The sequence below is a fragment of the Aotus nancymaae genome, unplaced genomic scaffold (genome assembly GCF_030222135.1).
Source record: "Aotus nancymaae isolate 86718 unplaced genomic scaffold, 86718_ANA_hifiasm-v0.15.2.pri h1tg000059l, whole genome shotgun sequence".
Taxonomy (NCBI): Eukaryota; Metazoa; Chordata; class Mammalia; order Primates; family Aotidae; genus Aotus; species Aotus nancymaae.
The window spans coordinates 7,575,846-7,591,247 of record NW_026988473.1 but is presented as its reverse complement, the minus strand read 5'-3'; the positions used below and the strand labels follow the sequence as shown (position 1 = coordinate 7,591,247).

At 49.3% G+C, this 15,402-nt stretch overlaps 1 protein-coding gene and 2 non-coding genes across 5 annotated transcripts in view; 1 reads left to right on the top strand and 2 right to left on the bottom strand.

Moving 5' to 3' along the window:
* SLC3A2 (solute carrier family 3 member 2) overlaps positions 1 to 15,402 on the top strand; it is a 39,669-nt gene that overhangs the window by 19,999 nt on the left and 4,268 nt on the right. For 2 of the 3 annotated variants that reach the window (XM_012454454.3, XM_012454456.3), the window contains exons 4-9: positions 10,719 to 11,147; positions 11,579 to 11,752; positions 12,916 to 13,007; positions 14,447 to 14,515; positions 14,622 to 14,680; positions 15,177 to 15,357. In XM_012454454.3, the coding sequence (XP_012309877.1) occupies positions 10,719 to 11,147; positions 11,579 to 11,752; positions 12,916 to 13,007; positions 14,447 to 14,515; positions 14,622 to 14,680; positions 15,177 to 15,357 (1,004 nt within the window). Of the gene's footprint in view, positions 1 to 8,990; positions 10,284 to 10,718; positions 11,148 to 11,578; positions 11,753 to 12,915; positions 13,008 to 14,446; positions 14,516 to 14,621; positions 14,681 to 15,176; positions 15,358 to 15,402 lie in introns of those variants that run through there. The other variant, XM_012454457.3, reaches the window with a different exon arrangement.
* LOC135270343 (small nucleolar RNA U13) lies at positions 4,598 to 4,696 on the bottom strand. The gene has a single exon (XR_010338500.1). It is a non-coding gene; the product is annotated as a small nucleolar RNA U13 (small nucleolar RNA).
* LOC135270374 (U4 spliceosomal RNA) lies at positions 7,632 to 7,772 on the bottom strand. Its single transcript, XR_010338520.1, has one exon. It is a non-coding gene; the product is annotated as a U4 spliceosomal RNA (small nuclear RNA).

Genomic DNA, 15,402 nt, shown 5'->3' with positions numbered 1-15,402 from the left:
TATCATCTTCTATACTGATACTTACACTATTCTCAGGAGTTCCTTCGGCCCCCTGACTCTTTACTGAGAGTGCTGATGAGAGTAGTATTTTCAAGAGGTTCTAATGTGGCTCTCACCATGGCCCAATCATTCCACACAGTCTGCGGTATAAATTTTCCTTCGTCCCGTGCACATTTGGGTTCTGACCCAACTCTTTCCCATACACCAACATCTATAGTTCCAATATCTGGGAACCACGGACAGTACTGATCCACTGCCTCAAAGAGAGTAATGAGATTTCCCATCCCAATCTTTACACCGCCTTTCTTTAAAAGTTCCTGAATAAGACAAAGGTAATTATTATGCTTGCTGTGTGATTTTCCCATTTTGTTACCCTAGACTATTCCGGGCACACTAGCTTACCGCTAGGCTGACCAAAACACTTTCCCGGGAGTCCCTGGATGAACTGCTTCCCGCAAATGACCACATTCAGGCGTCTCTTCACCAGGAGCACAGGGAATCCACATTTAGTGCCAGATGTTGGGAACGAGCCCAAACCTGTACGTGGGTGCGCTGTGTCCGGGCAGTGATGAGGGAGTGAGAAAAGAAATAAAGACAGAGACACAGGAATAGAATTTTACAGCATGGGTCCAGGGTCCAGCACACTTGCTTACCCAGCTCTGGGCTTCATGAGCTTTTATTGGGTGCATTATCTTGTTAATCTTACAGGCTGTGGGGAGGGGGGGTTGAGGAGGAAGTTAGCCTGAGGAAGAGTGTGTGTTTCCAGCATTCAATAGCAAACATGGTTCTCCTAAGAAATGCTAACTAAGGGCCGGGCACGGTGGCTCATGCCTGTAATCCCAGCACTTTGGGAGGCCGAGGTGGGTGGATCATGAGGTCAAGAGATCGAGACCATCCTGGTCAACACGGTGAAACCCTGTCTCTACTAAAAATACAAAAAATTAGCTGGGCATGGTGGCGCGTGACTGTAATCCCAGCTACTCAGGAGGCTGAAGCAGGAGAATTCCCTGGACCCAGGAAGCGGAGGTTGCGGTGAGCTGAGATCGCGCCATTGCACTCCAGCCTGGGTAACAAGAGCGAAACTCCGTCTCAAAAAAAAAAAAAAGAAATGCTAACTAAAGACACTGAGGTTTTACCACCCATTGTCTATCCAGGAGTTTTGGCAAGAGAGGTCAGCCATAAGGTCTGACCACACACAGTGCATCAAGGGGCTTTTATCTCCCAAGCATCATAGGCCAAGTCTGTGGCGTTCCCGTGATCTCTGCCCTGTAAGGCCTTCCAGCCTTACCAGCTCCCATCTGCAAAGACCTTCCCAAGTCTTGTGAGCAGAGGTTGCGTTACTTCCCAGAGTGTTTTGCATAAGCTCCCTTTAGGAGATCCTCGCACAAACTCTGTGTTGGGAGGAGTTGTGGGACCAAAGCAATTTTTTCTGCTCTGCAACCACACAGAGTGTTCCGCGGTTACGGGGCGCTCTCAGATAGTCTTCACCATAGGCCTCCTGTTACCGCTGGATCTCTGCTTTTATTTTACTGCATCATAGTTTGGATATGATCTGTGACACAAATCTCAGTGTATAAAAAGCAAAGCAAGCTTGTAATCATTTAACTATAAGTAACACAGGTCTGCCCCTGGCCATTTCTTCCCACAAAAATGACATCAAATCTTTCTATTTAGGAATATGTAGGGGTTTTTTTTGGTTATTGTTTGTAGAGACAGAGTCTCACTGTGTTGCCCAGGCTGGTCTTGACCTCTTGGACTCAAGAGATCTTCCCATGTGGGCTGGGATTGCAGGCAAGAACCACCATGCCCAGCCATTGCAGGTGTTTTTTTGTTGTTGTGGGTTTTTTTTTTGAGATGGAGTCTTGCTCTGTCGCCCAGGCTGGAGTGCAGTGGAATGATCTTGGCTCACTGCAACCTCCCCCTCCCAGGTTCAAGCGATTCTCCTGCCTCAGCCTCCCGAGTAGCTGGGACTACAGGCACCCACCACCACACTGGCTAATTTTTGTATTTTTAGTAGAGACAGGGTTTCACCGTGTTAGCCAGGATGGTCTCAATCTTCTGACCTTGTGATCCGCTCGCCTCAGCCTCCCAAAGTGGTGGGATTACAGGTGTGAGCCACTGCACCCAGCCTTCAGTTTTTTTGAAAAAAGAATTTGTTGGTTGAGTGCAGTGGCTCATGCCTCTAATGCTAGCACTTTGGGAGGCAGATCACTTGAACCCAGGATTTCAAGACCAGCCTGGACAACCTGGCAAAACCCCGTCTCTAACAAAAAGTACAAAAATTAGCCAGGCATGGCTGCGTGCTCCTGTAGTACCAGCTGTTCAGGAGGCTGAGGTGAGAGGATTGCTTAAGCTGAGGAAGTTGAGGCTGCAGTGAGCGGAGATGACACCAGTGCGCTCCAGCCTGGGTAAGAGTGAGACCCTGTCTCAAAACAAAAAACAGGCCGGGCGCGGTGGCTCAAGCCTGTAATCCCAGCACTTTGGGAGGCCGAGGCGGGTGGATCACGAGGTCAAGAGATTGAGACCATCCTGGTCAACATTGTGAAACCCTGTCTCTACTAATACAAAAAAATTAGCTGGGCATGGTGGCGCGTGCCTGTAATCCCAGCTCCTCAGGAGGCTGAGGCAGGAGAATTGCCTGAACCCAGGAGGCGGAGGTTGCGGTGAGCCGAGATCGCGCCATTGCACTCCAGCCTGGGTAACGAGAGCGAAACTCTGTCTCAAAAAAAAAAAAAAAACAAAAAAAAACCCAGAAAAACAGCAGAATTTGGGCTCAAGTAATTCTCCTACCTTGGCCTTGCAAAGTGCTGGGAGTACTGGGTGTGAGTCACCACGTCCGGCCAGCTAATTAAAATCAAACTTTTCTTTGTAGAGACACGGGGTCTTGCTATGTTGCTCTATTTGGTCTTAAACTTCTGGGCTTGGCCAGGCGTGGTGGCTCACGCCTGTAATCCCAGCACTTTGGGAGGTTGAGGTTGGAGGATCACGAGGTCAAGAGATCAAGACCATCCTGGCCAACATGGTGAAACCCCGCCTCTACTAAAAATACAAAAATTAGCTGGGCATGGTGGCGTGCACCTGTAGTCCCTCGGGAGGCTGAGGCAGGAGAATTGCTTGAACCCAGGAGGCAGAGGTTGCAGTGAGCCGAGATTGTGCCACTGCACTCCAGCCTGGCGCCTGGTGACAAAGCAAGACTCTGTCTCAAAAAAAAAAAAACAAAAAAAACTTCCGGGCTCTAATGATTCTCCCATTCATTTTGGCCTCCCAAAATTACAGTCATGAGGCATGACACCTAGCCTGACTCATCAGTTATTTATTCACTTTTAATTTTATTTTAATTCTTGTAGTCAAGATCTAGCTCTGTTGCCCAGGCAAGAGTGCAGTGGTGCAGTCATGACTCATTGTAGCCTCAACCTCCTGGACTCAGGTAGTCCCTTCCACCTCAGCTTCCCAAGTAGCTGGAACCACAGGTGCTTGCACCATGCCCAGTTAATTTTTTGAGACAGTGTCTCACTCTGTTGCCCAGGCTGGAGTGCAGTGGCGTGATCTCGCCTCACTGCAACCTCTGCTGCCCTGGTTCAAGCGATTTTCCTGGCTCGGCCTCCTGAGTAGCTGGTTACAGGCACCTGCCGCTGTGCTGGCTAGTTTTTATAGTTTTATTAGAGACAGGGTTTCACCATCTTGGTCAGGCTGGACTTGAACTCCTGACCTCGTGATTTGCCACCTTGGCCTCCCAAAGGGCTAGGGTTACAGGCATGATCCACTGTGCCTGGCCAATATATATATATTTTGAGAAGGAGTCTCACTCTGTCACCTAGGCTGGAGTGCAGTGGCGTGATCTTCTTGGCTTACTGCACCATCCAACTCCTGGGTTCATGCAATTCTCCTGTCTCAGCCTCACAAGTAGCTGGGATTATAGGCACGTGCCACCACACCCAACTAATTTTTGTTTTTGTTTTTTGGTAGAGACGGGGTATAAGAATTCACTCAAGGTGGTGGCAAAAATATTAAAGGAAAGATATTAGAGAAAGATATAGAATATAGTCTTAAACTCTTTTAGAAGGCTTAAAGGTTTTTTCTATAGTTCTTGGCTAAAAGTGCCCAGAGTCTCTTTGCAGGAGCCACAGAGATTAAGGCACAAATATAAAGGAACGTGAGTAGTTTACCTGGCTAGCCTGTTTACTCATATAGTCTTAAAACTAACCTTTAAGCTGTGGATGGCCCTCTCAGGAGGAGGTTGACCAAAGATATTACCCACTAATGGTATTTGCTTTAAGCATCAGAACCTGTTTTTTTTTTCTTTTTTGGACAGTTTCGCTCTTGTTGCCCAGGCTGGAGTACAATGGCGCCATCTCGGCTCACTGCAACCTCCACCTCCGGGGTGCAAGTGATTCTTCTGCCTCAGCCTCCCAAGTAGCTGGGATACAGGCGTGCACCACCACGCCCAGCTAATTTTGTATTTTTAGTGAGACGGGGTTTCTCCATGTTGGCCAGCCTGGTCTGGAACTCCTGACCTCAAGTGATCTGCCCGTCTTAGCCTCCCAGAGTTCTAGGATTACAGGTTTGAGCCACTGCATCCGTCAATTTTTAATTTTCGCGTCAGCTGGATAATGTGTCAGTATCAACAAAGTTGAAGAGAGGCACATGTTACACTTGCACGTGAACACCCAAACATGCTTATGAACTATGAAAGGATCCCTTCAGTCATCTCTGAATGGCTTTTTAATATAAATTGAACTGTATTTGAATATTTTGATGGTTTCTTTTTTTAGTACTTACTACCAGCCATTACTTGTTCAATATTCCAAATGTGGTTTTGTATTACTTGCTTACAGTTTGACCTAAGAAAAGGGAAAGGGGCTTTCCTGAGTTGCATTTCTTTCCTTCTCTTTCTTTTTTTTTTTTTTGGAGGCGGAGTCTCGCTCTGTTGCCCAGGCTGGATCTCTGCTCACTGCAGCCTCTGCCTTCTGGGTTCAAGCGATTCTCTTGCCTCAGCCTTCCGAGTAGCTGGGACTATAAGCGCATGCCACCACTCTGTCTCTAAATAAATAAAATTAAATAATTTTTAAAAAATGTTCAAAAGTACTGCTCCAGCTGGGCGTGGTGGCTCATGCCTGTAATCCCAGCACTTTGGGAGGCCGAGGTGGGTGGATCACCTGAGGTCAGGAGTTCAAGACCAGCCTGACCAACATGGAGAAACCCTGTCTCTACTAAAAATACAAAATTGGCTGGGCGTGGTGGCGCGTGCCTGTAATCCCAGCTACTCAGGAGGCTGAGGCAGGAGAATCGCTTGAACCCGGGAGGCAGAGGTTGCGGTGAACCAAGATTGCGCCATTGCCCTCCGACCTGGGCAACAATAGTGAAACTCTCTCTCAAAAAAAAAAAAAAAAGAGTACTGCCCCATCTTTTCCACATATTGACCTGCTTTTTTTTGAGACAGAGTCTCGCTCTGTGACCTAGACTGGAGTGCAATGGCGCCATCTTAGCTCACGGCAACCTCTGCCTCCCAGCTTCAAGTGATTCTCCTGCCTCAGTCTCCTGAGTAGCTGGGATTACAGGCACGTGCCACCACGCCCAGCTAATTTTTGTAGTTTTTAGTAGAGACAGGGTTTCACAATCTTTGTCAGGCTGGTCTGGAACTCCTGGCCTGCTGATCCACCCGCCTTAGCCTCCCGAAGTTCTGGGATTACACGAGCCCGACTGGTTTGTTTGTTTTCAGATAGGGTCAGGCTCTGTCAGCCAGGCTGGAATGCAGTGGGTGTGATCCTCACCGCGCCTCAACCTGAGGGTTCAAGTCATCCTCCCACTTCAGCTCCCTGAGTAGCTGGGACCACAGGGGTGAGCCACCATGCCTGGCTAATTTTTAAATTTTCTGTAGAGATTGGGTCTCTCTATGTTGCCCAGGCTGGTCTCAAACTACTGGGCTCAAGTGATCCTCCTGCCTTGGCCTTACTTACAGAGGCTGGAATTAAAGGCATGAGCCACTGTGCCTGGTCAATCCTTTTTATATGTTTGAGGAAAAATAAATGTCTTGTTTTCAGGCTAAGATCAAGTAATCCTCGTGTGTTAGGAAGCATGTGACATGGATTTTTGCAGCAGAGGGTTAGAAAGGAACTTTGTTAATGTCCTTGGTCCTCTGCATTTCAGGGCTCCACCGCCATCTGTCTGTCTAAGTGTACAGTGCACCTTATTAGCTTCCGGACTGCCAAACTGCTTTTTTTCCTTTGCTTTGTCCCAGCCTTCTCTTGAAGGCTACATTCTTCTTGAAAAGTTAATATTCTTTGTGTTCCTTTAGTAAATATTCAGCTTTATGTCAGCTTTATACTGCAGGATCTGAGGCTCTGTAGGCACCTCTGGTCCCTTTCTCTAGTCTTTTCTCTCTAGTCTGTTTGTTTTCCTGCCCTTCATCTCCTAATTTATTAGTTTGTTTTATTATTATATTATATATATATTTTTTGAGACAGAGTTTTGCTCTTGTTTCCCAGGCTGGAGTGCAATGGCACAATCTCGGCTCACTGCAACCTCTGCCTTCTGGGTTCAAGTGATTCTCCTGCCTCAGCCTCCCGAGTAGCTGAGATTACAGGTGCCCACAGCTATACCTGGCTAATTTTTGTATTTTTAATAGAGACAGGCTTACACTGTGTTGACCAGGCTGGTCTTGAACTCCTGACCTCAATTGGTCCACCTGTCTCGGCCTCCCAAAGTGCTGGGATTACAGGTGTGAGCCACTGTTCCTCGCCTGTTCAGTTGTTTCTAAGAAGGGAGATATTACTTTTGATTGAAATAGTTCATCCATTTATTTATCAAACAGCAATTGCTTACTATATGCTGCCTCCAAATAGGCGAGTTCATCGACGAAAAGGACAAAGCTCCTGCCACTTAAGAACAAACAGACATCCAGGCAAAGAAATGTAATAAACCAATGGGGCATGATTGTAGCAGAGGCAGATGCATGGTGGAGGGGAAGTAATTCCGTCTGAGGAGTTGAGAAAAGCTGTCCTTGAGCTAGATCTTGAATCAGTAGGAGCTCATGAGGTTGAGAGGAAGAACAAGAAGGGCCAGCAGCAGAGGTATGGCATGTACAAGATGCAAAGGCCTGAAAAAGCCTAGTGTGTTGTTGTGAGACTGGCAGGTGTTTGAAGGCAGATGTGGCTGGAGGGTGAAGCGGGTGGTGGCTGATAAGAATGGAGAGGCAAGCTGTTTTATCCTCTTTATGCATGCAGAAGGAAGTGACTTCAGACTGGGCACAGTAACTCACGCCTGCAATCCCAGCACTTTGGGAGACCTAGGCATGCATATCATCTGAGGTCAGGAGTTCAAGACCAGCCTGGCCAACATGGTGAAACCCTGTCTCTTCTAGAAATACAAAACTAGTAGGGTGTGGTGGTGGACACCTCCTGTAATCCCAGCTACTGGGGAGGCTCAGGCAGAAGAATTGCTTGAACCTGACAAACAGACAAACAAAACCACACACACACACAAGAGGAATTGACTTAAGCCATTTAGAGCCATGAGGGTCTGTGAGTGAAATACTATGTTTCTAGGGAGTTATGTTGGACCATCTCAAAGACAGCTTCTGACCTCACGGTTTTCAACCTTTTTAATATTTATTGATTGATTTTTTAAATCAGTCTCCGTAGAGACTGTCAAAAATTGCCAGTGCCGACTATATTGCAAGTCATCACCGCAGGGTATTGGGAAAAGTTTTCAATTATCAACAATCGCGCCTTGGATAAACCTCATTGGCTATGATACTGCCACTGCGCAAAGCTTTTCTTTTCTTTTCTTTTTTTTTTTTTTTTTTGAGACAGAGTTTCGCTCGTTACCCAGGCTGGAATGCAATGGTGCGATCTCGGCTCACCGCAACCTTCGTCTCTTGGGTTCAGGCAATTCTCCTGCCTCAGCCTCTTGAGTAGCTGGGATTACAGGCATGCACCACCATGCCCAGCTAATTTTTTGTGTTTTTAGTAGAGACGGGGTTTCACCATGTTGACCAGGAGTGTCTCAATCTCTTGACCTCGTGATCCACCCGCCTCGGCCTCCCAAAGTGCTGGGATTACAGGCGTGAGCCACTGTGCCTGGCTAGCTTTTCTTATTTATTTTTAGAGACAGCGTCTTGCTCTGTCTCCTAGGCTGGGATGCAGTGGTGCCACCATCGCTCACTGCCGCCTCACAACCTCCTGGACTCACGTGATCCCCTTGCTTTTGCTTCAGTTAAGTGTTGGCGCCTGATGGGACTTACAGGGACACATCAGGAGTCCCAGATAATTTTTTTTTTTTTTTTTTTTTGAGACGGAGTTTTGCTCTCGTTACCCAGGCTGGAGTGCAATGGCGCGATCTCGGCTCACCGCAACCTCCACCTCCTGGGCTCAGGCAATTCTCCTGCCTCAGCCTCCTGGGTAGCTGGGATTACAGGCACGCACCACCATGCCCAGCTAATTTTTTGTATTAGTAGAGATGGGGTTTCACCATGTTGACCAGGATGGTCTCGATCTCTTGACCTCGTGATCCACCCGCCTCGGCCTCCCAAAGTGCTGGGATTACAGGCTTGAGCCACCGCGCCCGGCCGATTTTTTTTTTTTTTTTGAGACAGTCTCACTCTGTCATCCAGGCTGGAGTGCAGCTGCGCTATCTTGGCTCACTGCAACCTCTGCCCCTCAGGTTCAAGAGATTCTTGTGCCTCACTCCTCCAAGTCTGTGACTATAGGCGTGCACCACCATGCCTGGTTAATTTTTGTATTTTTAGTAGAGATGAGGTTTCACCATGTTGACCAGGCTGGTCTCGAACTCTTGACCTCAAGTGATCCGCCAGCCTCAGCCTCCCAAAGGGCTGGGATTACAGGTATCAGCCACCACACCTGGCCTGTTAGTTTTGTTGAGACAGAGTCTTGTTCTGTCACACAGACTGGAGTGCTGTGGCCCAATCTCAGCTCACTGCAACCTCTGCCTCCTGGGTTCAAGTGATTTATCATGTCATAGCCTCCATTTCTCATGCCATAGCTGATATTACAGGCATGAGCCACTGTGCCCAGGTTGGCCTTAAACTCTTGGCCTCAAGCAATCCTCCCTCCTTGGCTTCCCAAAGGGCTAGGTGACAGGCATGAGTCACTGCACCCAGCCTTGAGCTTTCATGCTAGAGATAAAGTCTGTTCAGAACCTCTGGTTGGCACTTTTTATCTGGCACATGCAGGGCACCTTGGACCTCGTATCTTTGAGCACTGGTCTGAACCCCAATCTCTACCCACTTGCTCTGCTTCTCACAGGGGCTGCCCCGTGCACCCCTTGTTCCTAGGGTGGGGATGGGGATGGATGCCTTAGGCTGCAGAAGGGACTAGCAGAGGATGAGCCTTTCTACACCGTTTTCTCTGTTATTACTTAAGATATTGGCTTTTGCTTTCTTCTAAGTACACAGCAATCTTGGCTTCCAGCCTCGGTGGGAAAGGGAGAAAGAACCAATTTCCTCCAGCTCCTCTCTGAAAATATCCCAACTGGCACTATTTAGGAACAAGGAGTTCCTGAGAGTGTTGGCACTCCATGGTGTTGATGTCTGGTAGTTTCCTGCTGTGAACCTTGTCTCTGCCCCACTTCAATCCAAGCGCCCTGTGGAGGGAATTCTAGAGGTCTTCAAAGCATCTGCAGTAGCAGCTGCCTCCAAGGCCTAATACAGTGAAGTGATAGGAAGACAGGACCTTGGGGGAGTTTGGGGTAATCTGTGCCCTGTAAGGTGGGTAAGAGTCTGGCCGTGGCATCTTCTGGTCTATTCTAGGAAAAAGGTGGATGCCTCTGATTCCCAGCTCTGTTACGTTCCTTACAGCCCTGTCATTCTCTTCTGGATGTCTGATTCCTAGCTGCTAAACATCCAGCTAGGGGTGGGGTAGGATAAGAAGAGGGACGTCTACCTCAACTCTGCTGCCCAAACATTAATTTTAAAGTACTGTGAAGAAGACCGCATTAGCGTCAATTCAATAAAATTAACAAAGCAAAGTATTGTAGTGAGTACACAATAAATAGTTGCTGCATGAGGAAGTACTTGAAATAAACTCAAGAAGAGTCTTGAAAAATGAGTGGGAGTAAGCCCTGCACGGAAGCAGACGTCTGCGCCAAGTCCCAGAGGCCTGAGAGGGCAAGCCTTGGGGAAAAGACAGAAGCTGTGTCTGGCTGCCTCTGAGAGTGTTAGCAGCCATGCAAAGTTGAGAATACCAGGCGGTGGCCAGAACCCTGAACCAGGGGCAAGTAGAGGATGATGTTGGGGTAGTCACTAGCCTGCCGGAATGGGCGAAGAGGTAGGGGCCTTTGGGGGCGGTTAAGCCTAAGGGACGCAGGAGGGGCCTCGGGATTTGGGGCTGGATCAGAGACCTCGTCCACTTAAAGGTGGCTCCGTGCCGAGCCGTCCCAGCCTCAGGTTGAAAAGAACCTTAGGGTTAGACAGGTTGGAGATGAGAAATAGGGCGACGCAGGAAGTACTGTCGGAGGCGTGTTTCTGACTTTACTACCCTGAGCCGCCCACAATGGCTGGGGCAGTCGCCGAGGTTCCACCTTAAGGGGCGGGGCGGGGCTCCATTGCCCCTACCCTGAGGCCGCGCCCGCTGCCGAGCATATGTACTAGCGGAAGCTGCGCGTAGTCACACCGACCTGGGAGATCGCTCTGTGTCCAGGGGTTCGGGTAGGGATTGAGCCACCATCTGACCGCAGTCTGAGTCGTGTCGCCGGTTCTGCAGGCACCATGAGTCAGGACACCGAGGTAGATATGAAGGAGGTGGAGCTGAATGAGCTAGAACCCGAGAAGCAACCGATGAACGCGGCGTCTGGGGCGGCCATGGCCGTGGCGGGCGCCGAGAAGAATGGTCTGGTGAAGATCAAGGTGGCGGAAGACGAGGCGGAGGCGGCAGCCGCGGCCAAGTTCACGGGCCTTTCCAAAGAGGAGCTGCTGAAGGTGGCAGGCAGCCCCGGCTGGGTGCGCATCCGCTGGGTGCTGCTGCTGCTCTTCTGGCTGGGCTGGCTCGGCATGCTGGCGGGTGCCGTGGTCATAATCGTGCGGGCGCCGCGCTGTCGCGATCTACCCGTGCAGAAGTGGTGGCACACGGGCGCCCTCTACCGCATCGGCGACCTTCAGGGCTTCCAGGGCGACGGCGCGGGCAACCTGGCGGGTGAGTGCAGCGCGCCCCTGTCCCTGGTTGAATCTGTGGCCTGCACAAACCCCCTCCCCTGTCCCCAGAGTGATCTAGCCGGTTCTCCCCTCCATCCGGTACCCAGGACTGTTCCCCTCCCCACACCCCCTCCCCGCACATTGTCCTTCCCTCCTTTCTTTGAAGAAAGCCGACCCGCCCCTCACTCCGTCACGAGGGTGGGTGACTCAGCGTCCTCACTCCCAGCGGCGCCTGGAGCCAGTTGCAACCGGTTTCTGAAGTAACTTGCAGGGCTCCTTACATCAGCTCCTGAGTCTCGTGATTCAATCTCACCTCCCCCTTTCCCCTGTCCCCCCTCCCAGTCCCACCGTTAGGCTCTGGGGGAAGGGAGAGTGGGGAGGTCAGGGGCCCCTCAGAGGAGCCTCACCTGTTAATCCAGCCCCCCATTTCAGGTCTGAAGGGGCATCTCGATTACTTGAGCTCTCTGAAGGTGAAGGGCCTTGTGCTGGGCCCAATTCACAAGAACAAGAAGGATGATATTGCTGGGACCGACTTGCTGCAGATCGACCCTAATTTTGGCTCCAAGGAAGATTTTGCCAGTCTCTTGCAATCTGCCAAAAAAAAGAGTGGGTATCCTGGGGTTCCCAAGGAAACAGGTAGAAAGGACTTGGCCAGAGGAAAAGTAGGATAGAAGTTTTGTCTGGTTTCCTCCTAACTGGCTCTGAGTTTTCCTAGGGCAGGTAGAGGGGAGATTTGGTTGTCTTCAGCCTAAAATGGATTTATTTGTCCAGTCGTTTGGGGGGCTTTCTACTTGGCTGTGGAATCTTGAACAGGTCATTTAACTTCCGGGCTTCAATGCCCTTATTTGCAAAATGTAGATATTTACTAAATCAGTGGTTTTAGACTTGTAAAACAGTATGTTCTTTTCGGGGTCGGAAATCCCAAATGTTTTACAACTCAATATAGACACATGTTTAAAAAGGTTCACTTTGGGAGTGGGAAACACAGGGTCCACTTATCTGCACTATAAACTTTCTGCTTTCCAATATCTTTTTTTTTTTTTTTAACAATGGAGTCTTGTTCTGTCACCCAGGCTGGAGTACAGTGGCATGATCTTACTGCTGCAACCTCCTCCCCTGAGGTTCAAGTGATTCTCTTGCCTCAGCTCCTGAGTAGCTGCAACTATAGGCATGTGCCACCACACCTAGATAATTCTGGATAATTTTTTTCCCCCCTGAGATGGAGTCTTGCTCTGTCGCCCAGGGTGGAGTGCAGTGGTGCGAGATCTCGGCTCACTGCAACCTCCGCCTCCCCAGTTCAAGCAATTCTCCTGCCTCAGCCTCCTGAGTAGCTGAGATTACAGGTGCCCACCACCACACCGGCTACTTTTTTATTTTCAGTAGACACGGGGTTTCACCATGTTGGCCAGGCTGGTCTCAAACTCCTGACCTTGTGAGCCACCACACCCGGCAATTTTTTTTATTTTTAGAGATGTTTTTCACCGTGTTTGCCAGGCTGGTTTTGAACTCCTGACCTCAAGTGATCTGCCTGCCTCGGCCTCCCAAAGTGCTGGGCAGGCATGAGCCACCACACCTGGCCTGCCTTCCAATATCTTAAGGCCTTTCCTTGCTTATATCTATTTCAGTGGGACGAATTTTCCCAGGGTTCAAATTCAAGCTTTTGTACCAAATAATACATAGGAAACACTCAGTGACTTGCGTTTGTGATTTCCTTATTTGTCCTTAGCCCCTAGACTGTCTCATGACTGCCTCTTCCTCCATTGGTCTAGGCATCCGCGTCATTCTGGACCTCACTCCGAACTACCAGGGTGAGAACTCGTGGTTCTCCACTCAGGTTGACACTGTGGCCACCAAGGTGAAGGTGAGTGTTGGAGCTGATGGCTGGTGGAAGTCAGATGCTGGGGCTGGGATGGTCCTTTCACAGCAAGCCCTGTAGACCCAACCTGGCTCCAGTTGAAGGGTCCCTTTGCTCCTTGGGGCCAAGCAGGAACGCCTCCTCCCGTAGTCGAAGGATAGGCCAACAGCACACTTCTGTTTTTCTTGTTCCTTTTCTGATCGCTTATATTTCTTATTTCCTTGACTCTGAGGATGAGACAGTGCCAGGAAGGGACCTTCTCAGATGTCAGTCTGGAAGTTTGATTTTTCTTTCTTTTGGGAGAGGAAGCTCTTTGTCTGTGGGAATCCTATCCTGACTGGTTTCTCAGTTCTTGTTTGATGTGTTTGGAATAGAGCCCAGTCTGAAATTATAAGCACTGGGGTACTCCTATGTGTCTGGGACTATGCCAAGTATTTTATAGATGTTTTCTAATTTCCTGTATAACTGTATCTCATTTGCCATAGGCTCAAATCTATACCTGGCAGGCTAGGAGTAGGGCTTTGAATGTCACCCTAGCTCCTGATGCCTGGATCCTAGGACGCTGACTTGTTCAGAATGGGTAGAACAAAAATGGAGGCAGATACTGACACTGCTGGTAGCTGTCATTCCGAGATAGAATTCTGGACTCCCAGCATTTGGTTAGGACCCGGGGATTGTCCAGTTTAGGCCTTGCCTAGCGGACCTTCTAAAAATTACTGATAAGGGAATGTTTTTGGATGGTTTGTTGTGAGGGGTGGTACCCTCACATGGAAATGGAGACCAGAGGACAGAGCAGGGGGCCCAGGGAAAGGGAAGAAAGGAAGAGTGGGGGGAAGTTCCACATTGTGCACCAGATGACTACCAGGGCTCTATTCTGCAGCACTGGCCTCTTTTCAAATCTAAACTGCCCTGGGGCTGTGCTTTGAATTTCAATCTTTGATCCTTGGTCTTGCTTTGAGCAGCTATTGTACTCATACCTTCCCCAGGCCTCAGGAAACTGGGAGAGGGGGGATCTTGACTGACATTTTAGATCCTGTCTGCTGCTCACTGATTATGACCCGTGGACATGTCTCCCTGCTTCTCTGATTCTTCATCTCTAAAACAGATATACTAACATTCCAATACTAAGCGTTAAACGAAGTTATGTTTGTGGACATCTTCTCTGGGCCCCTTTCTGTAGCTTTCAAAGGTGAAGCTGTGTGATTTGCCAGAGGCAGGAATAGAGAACTAAAGTGCTGTAGCACTAAGAAAATCAGTGGAAGGGTAGAACTGGAGGGGTGCCAGGGCTAAGCCTTGTAGTGCAGGCGGGGAAGACCCAGGCAAGGCACAAGACTCTCCCCAGGTCCTGGGGAAGTGTGTGGTGGATGAGGTTTAGTGTGGGCTGGAATTTTCGGAGCCTTTTCCTGAGAATTGATGTCTGTCCTCTACTATTCTGCCCCCTATAGGATGCTCTGGAGTTTTGGCTGCAAGCTGGCGTGGATGGGTTCCAGGTTCGAGACGTAGAGAATCTGAAGGTGAGTTCCCTTTCCATATTAGGGACAAAGCTTGGGTGAGAACAGAGGGACTCAGCCAGACCCTGGGGATACCTTCTGTTCCTTGATTCTGCTTTTTTCTTTCTAGGATGCATCCTCATTCTTGGCTGAGTGGCAAAACATCACCAAGGGCTTCAGTGAAGATAGGTGGGTACAGGCACCATTTTGCTGACTCAGCTCCATTGTGGGAACCCCTCAGTGGAGTGCTAGGCCTAAGAAGTGGGGGTTCTTAGTCTAGAGAACTTTCTTTATCCTTTTTCTTTTATTTTCTTTTATTAAATTTTTCCTCCACTAAGACTTGTATTCTTTTCTTTCTTGACGGAGTTTTGCTCTTCTTGCCCAGGCTGGAGTGCAATGGCACGATCTCCACTCACTGTGACTTCCTCCTCCTGGGTTCAAGTGATTCTCCTGCCTCAGCATCCCAGGTAGCTGGGATTACAGACATGCACCACTACACCTGGCTAATTTTGTATTTTTAGTAGAGATGGGGTTTCACTATGTTGGTCAAGCTGGTCCCAAACTCCTGACCTCAAGTGATCCACCTGCCTCGGCCTCCCAAAGTGCTGGGATTACAGGTGTGAGCCATGGTGCCTGGCCCCATTCTTTCTTATACCAACCTTGACCCCCTCTCTCCCCTCTGCAGGCTCTTGATTGCAGGAACTAACTCTTCCGACCTTCAGCAAATCCTGAGCCTACTCGAATCCAACAAAGACTTGCTGTTGACTAGCTCATACCTGTCTGATTCCAGTTTCACTGGGGAGCATACAAAATTCCTAGTCACACAGTATTTGAATGCCACTGGCAATCGCTGGTGCAGCTGGAGTGTGAGTACCATGCTGGTGGGAAAGGGGGCAGGTGGGCTTTGGGAG